Below are 6,205 nucleotides of genomic sequence, written 5' to 3' on the forward strand. Positions count from 1 at the left end.
ATCGAACATCTCACTTCATCTTTTAAGTGTTTTGTCAAATAATGTTGTGAACAGAAGAACTAATTGCTCTCAGAGGATGAAACCACTGAGTGTCTCGCGGATTAATATGACACCGGTTGTTTATCTTCTCGTTTATCATTTCAGAATCAGAATCAGAATGAGCTTTATTGGCCAAGTATGTTTACACATACAAGGAATTTGTTGTAGTGACAGAAGCTCCACAGTGCAACAGAAAGACAGTAACAGGACAGGACACAGGTAATGAAACAAAATAACAGGAAATAGCCAATAACCAATGTAACAATGTAATCGGTAAGATTTTGGATTACTCCAACATAAACATCTTTTTCACTTGTTTTAGCATTGTCTCTTACGGTGAAATCGGTAAGATCAACAGAAGTCTCGCTGAAATGACATGTTTATTACATTCCTCATAAGCACTAGTGACAATTTAAATAATTGTAACGTAATTTCTTGTGTCTGTATTTATGAGCGACTATCTTTAAAATTATAACTTTTATATGAAATGGGCGTGTGTGTGATTGTGTAAATGTTTACATTAATTTATACTGCATACCTAAAAATATGAGACTTTCTAGTCCTAGTGTGGCAACAGTTTAAAATAGTCTGCAGTAATTATAGTTTGAATATTAAAGAACTACAGCGTTCTAACCTTGTGAAAACATAGATCAAATTCAATATTTTGCTGCATTTTCAAATATGAATCTTTGTCTAGATATAATAAGCAGTTGCACAAGGATTGAATGGTCTTGTTTACACATTTATTGAGTAATCATAAACAATGCAACAAACAAATACAAATATAAATAAGTGGAATGTGGAAAATTAAATTAATAATATTAATATTATCATTTACACCAGGCAAATGATTTCACAATATGCCAAAATCTGGGCTAAATAACATCTCAATATTAGCTCCAAGGCTAAAAATAAACCTTTGCTTAGAAAAACATGTGAGTGGGGTCAATACACAGAGAATGGATGCTTTGTTGACAACAAATGCATTTAGGCTACAATGTTCCTGAAGTGACTCCACTCATACATTTACAAACAAAGTTAACTCCTAGAATTAGACTGGCAATGCCTCGTTGTAGTTTGACAGAACAAGATTATAGTTTCTCTTAATGTGCTGTTAAGAAACTCATCATGGACAAAGCAGTTATATAGTAAGCTGAAATAAATTATATGACCATGTTAAAGCTAAGAGACAAATACGCCTAACATCCGTTTCATGTGCCTAAGATAATTGCAGTGTTAAAACAGTTCTTTTCCTATAACAGTTAAAGTCAAAGTCCCCATAACAGAGACTTTAAATTTAATACATTCTGTCTGTGTCTTCCTCACTACATTTTACACTGAAGAGAAATGGTTTCCCTATTAAAAAGGGCTCTGTCATCAGGTTAGGATGTTGGATGTTTTCACTGCACAGCGACTGCACATCTTAGCATTTTAGGAGGTCGTACTTCACATAACCCACTCGGTCAACCTGCTTTCTGGCATTCATTCTCCAGTAGAAATTCTCCCGGCAGAAATAAAAGAATCCTAAAAAATAGCAGAAACAAATGTCATTTGCTTGATCACATAAATCAGACTTTATGAACTATTTTAGACCATTCATTTTTACTTACCCTTGTAGAGGAACACATCATGGGAATCAATGGGCACTCCACCAAAAACGGAGTCAGTGAATCGTGGGAATCCTCTGTCTATCATCTGAGCCTTTACATCAAGTCTGTGACAATAAATAAGAGATAAGAATACTGTGGAAAAACTACAGTTAAAGAGCTTTACACGGTCCGATCAGCTCTTTCATGTTACAGTCCTGAAGCAACGTTCACATACCTCCAGAAGTTCTCCCCATTAAACAGGAGCACCTTGCCTTTTCCTTTCTGCACAGTTCCATCCACTCTGTCCAAGTTGCTTGGCAGGCCGAGCTTCTCGATTTTACGTGGTCCAAACACCTCATTTCCAGTATAAACCCAGAACTGTTTTTCTGTGTGCGTGAGATATAGTTGAAAAAGCACTGTTATATATCAACTTCAACATGTTCGGCAATAATGGCGAAATATCTCAACCTGGTAAATAAGTACCTGCAAAGAAGTAGATCTTTTTCGTTAGCTGCTCCTCAAAGGCAGTGTTAATGACAGCTGGCAGAGCAGGCCACTTCTGAGATATCAAGAAAGGACCTTTGCGTTCTCCTTTCTCTGAGATCTTCCAGTAGTGCCTTTGAGAGAGAATTTAGAAACATGTAATTGAAAATAAGGCATAATGAAGTTTGTTTTCTAAGTTGTGTTTGTAAGTTCATAACACTATATATGTAGAGTTATAGCTCATACCCATCCTTGAAGAAATGAAGCTCTTTCTGGATTTCAGTGATGGCATCAAATTCCTTGATTTGGCAAGCATCCTGTGAAGGGTCGACATGTACTGTGGTAGAAACAGTGGTTGTTTTCTCACTCGGGGTGGATTTAGTTGGCATAATCGAAGAGGAAGTGGTGAACTGTGGTTCTGGAGGAGTGGGATCAGGGCCAGTTTTAGGTCCTGAAAATAAATAATTAAATAGTTAAGACCAGAATTGTAAAAGACTGTTGGGTTTCAACATCAAAAATCTTGAATTTTGAATAAGAAAATGCATAGTAATCCTAAAAATCAATAAATGATGGATTGTTTAATTGGATAAATACCATAAAGATACTGAATGCCCTCGATATCATCACGATGCAGAGAGAAATCCTCTACGTATTTGTACATGGGATACATCAGAGCATCTTTGATGTTGGAGTGGTCCAAACCAAGTGCATGTCCAAACTCATGAGCAGCCACCAGAAAAAGACTGTATCCTGTGAGAGAAAAGACATGTTAGCCAATGTCTCACTTTCATATAGTGTCTGAAGGAGATGATTATCACTTACCCTTATCAGGGCAAAATCCCCATTTTTTATCTGTGTCATAGTTGCTGGTGGTTCCACACCAGAGTTTTCCATCACTACGGCCTTCACTAGTGCAAGAAGAGTATTTGGTTCCAAGGAAGGTGAAAGGAAACTGGCATGGCTCACCTTCTGAATTTCCACCAATTACAGCTGTATCTGTGAGGGGAAATATTGTATTATAAAATATCTTACTTCATTAAAGTTTCAGGTTCAGTCTGAAGGTACGAAGGTACTGCTTACCTCTGTTAGGACAGAATCCATACTCCTTATCAGTGTCAAAGTTAGCTGTAGTGGCACACCAGCGATACCCATCACTTCGTCCATCTGTGGTGCACGAGTCATATTTTCCCCCCTGAAACACGAAGGGGAAAACACATGGTGCTTCGTTGCTGTTCCCACCAAACGTGAAGAGAACTGGGGGAAAACAGAGAAAAGAATGTTAGCCATGCTCATATTAATAAATACTTGTGGTTGTTGAAATGTTGTCACATTAATTCCACATTTTAAGGCCAAAGGAGTCAGTTTAAATGTCTGTTTCGGAATTAAAGCCTCATAAAATCATGACTGGAACACTTACGCTCACTGGGACAGAAGCCAAATTTCTTGTCATTGTCGTAGTCTGCAGTGGTTGCGCACCAGGGGAGACCATCTGTGCGCCCCTCCGTGGTGCAGGTGGAGTAGGATGTTCCCTCAAACAAGAAGGGGAAGTGACACATTGCACCCTCTGCATTACCATAGCGGGTTTGAATTGCTGAAAGAAACACATCAATGTCATTGTCTTCTTCACAAATTTTAAGACAAGGTATACAGGGGTAAACATTTTGACCTGACCTGAGTGAGTTATACATTTTTAATATATATATATATATATATATATATATATATATATATATATATATATATATATATATATATATATATATATATATATATATGTCTATTTTACTGTTATTGAATAAAAACCTAAAGCAAACATTTTATATTACCCAGACCTCTGTTTACAAATCTGAAAATACAAGACTCATTTATATGAAAGATATTATAAGTGTGATATTATATGCTATTGAATGGAACCCAAAGCAAACATTTAAAATATTACCACAATACCCGAGTTTAATACAGATCTGTACATTTTTATAAATAAGAACTCATTTATACTACATATGCAAAATACTATACAAGAAATAATAAAGACAGTATGTTCCCAAAATGAATGAATTGGCTTTTTTTATTGATATTGGATGGAACTCAAAGCTAACATTTAAAATATTACCCCAGATTTATATATTATCTCAGTTTGACATACCATGTTTTAGTACAGACTCCAACTGTCACTATACACACAAAACTGTAGAGGGAGCTATTGTTATACTGTGCATCTCAAGAAACTGTTACAGTATGATGCCACATGGTGTTTAAAGAACTTATACATTAAATACATGCAGTGAAAATGGGGTGTATTGAAATATAAATCAAGAATCACTCTCACCTGGTCCAGAGCCAAGGGTCCAGTATTCATCATCATCAAAATGGGCATCTCCCTGAATTCCCTCACCTGGAGGATAGGCGTGAGCCAGCAGCCCATCTTTCCCGTCAAAGGGGTAGGGATCGCCGTGATCTGACACAAAAACGACAGCTCAGTCAAATTCATTAAACAGCGTTAAATCTTAATACTTTAATTTATTACAAAAACTCAACTCACTATCTTTCCCAAAGGAGATCATGATGTCAGCAGTGCCATCATAGAGGCGTGTGAACGTCAGAGGGGTAATGTCACTCCAGACTTTGAAAGCTCTGGCAAAGGCGTCATCGATCAAAGAGGCTTCCATGTCGGGTGAGTAGTTTAAAACCCTGTTTATCAAAGCAATGCAATGGATTACAGTGTGTTCATTACAAGTGTTGTAGTCAAAGTGTAGATATGTAGATAATATCCCACCTGTATGTAACATCATTGTGATCCCACTTCAGGTCTCCTGCGAAAGTCTGATAGTTGCGGATGTCTGGGACACCACAGCGAGGCTGCTTCATGGCATCAATCGTGGGCTGGTCAAGAGAGCCTGTCTCCTCCAGCCCGAGGTCTCTCTGGAGCTTCTTCAGTGCTTTAGAAGTGGACACGACTGCCTGCAGTCCACTCTTCTGGAGAACATCTATGTAGCCGTAACGCTTCAGGTACTCCTGGAGTCAAAAATTTAGATAAGAGAGGAATTCATATAGAATAATAAAATCAACTGCACTGTACTATTTCAAAAGCAGATGACTGAATATCCAGAGAATCCATGAACAAAAACTTGATATACTCACATCTGCCAGCTGTGTGTCTGTCATGTTCTTGATCACATCTCCAGGGAATGTCACATACACGGATTTGAGCGGCACACACCAGGCTCTTAAAGAGCAGGTTCCAAGAACCAGAAACGCAAAGACTCCAAGTCTCATGATTAAAGTAAAATTTGAAACTATAAGAAAGACTTTGAAGGAGATGAAGTACAAGCAATGTTGTTTCCTCTTCTCCTGCTCTGTCTGTCTGTTCTGGTGTCCTGAAGGCAGTATTTATGTAATCCCTAGGGCTTAGTCACTGAGCACCCACCAACCTCCAGTAGGTTATTTCAGCACTCCTACTTACTAGCACTTGCCCACTGAAAAGGAGTGATTTTTCTTTTCATCCATTCAAAAAAGAAGGGGATTTCCAACAACCTCACATTAAGCTTGAAGACGTAAAAAAGATAAACAAAGACTGTCTTGTCTTTAATCACATTTCTTAAAATAAATTGTGATTTATAAATATAAACATAAGTATTAATTAAAGCTACTTTTGAAATAAATTTAATACACTTAATAAACATAAATATATCCTATAAATAATTTAGAGAAATTGGCTATATGTATATGACTGTATTTATGTAAAAAAGTAAATAAATAAACAGTACTTATTTTAGCAACTGGATTTTTTCAGCAATTGGTTGCATGAGCATAAAAGTACTTAAGAACAAGAAATATAAATAAATAAATAGTATATATTTTTAGCAATTAGTATGCATGTATTTATGGAAAATAAGGGTAAATAAATAAATAATAATGCTTTACGAGTATAAATGTATTTAAGGAAAACAAACAAACAAATATATATTATGCATTTTAGCAGTTGGTTATATGAGTGTAAATGTACAAAAATATAAATCGATTTTTTTTTTTCACAGTGGAGGAAGGTAATGCAGGTAATGAGCACCAGAGAAAGTTGTTTTTGGATAATTTCC

At 36.4% G+C, this 6,205-nt stretch overlaps 1 protein-coding gene across 1 annotated transcript; it reads right to left on the reverse strand.

The window, feature by feature from the left end:
* Positions 1-148: 148 nt before the first annotated feature.
* On the reverse strand, positions 149-5,594 carry LOC306848350 (matrix metalloproteinase-9-like). The gene is made up of 13 exons (XM_079382844.1): positions 5,253-5,594; positions 4,888-5,126; positions 4,654-4,802; positions 4,441-4,569; positions 3,529-3,702; positions 3,192-3,365; positions 2,934-3,107; positions 2,706-2,861; positions 2,358-2,562; positions 2,112-2,245; positions 1,864-2,014; positions 1,650-1,753; positions 149-1,563 (listed from the first exon to the last, which is right to left on the reverse strand). Exons 1-13 carry the CDS (start codon positions 5,385-5,387, stop codon positions 1,463-1,465), a joined length of 2,025 nt encoding a protein of 674 aa, XP_079238970.1. The 5' UTR covers positions 5,388-5,594; the 3' UTR covers positions 149-1,462.
* Positions 5,595-6,205: the final 611 nt, after the last annotated feature.

This window comes from Barbus barbus, assembly GCF_936440315.1.
Source record: "Barbus barbus genome assembly, chromosome: 28".
Lineage (NCBI taxonomy): Eukaryota > Metazoa > Chordata > Actinopteri > Cypriniformes > Cyprinidae > Barbus > Barbus barbus.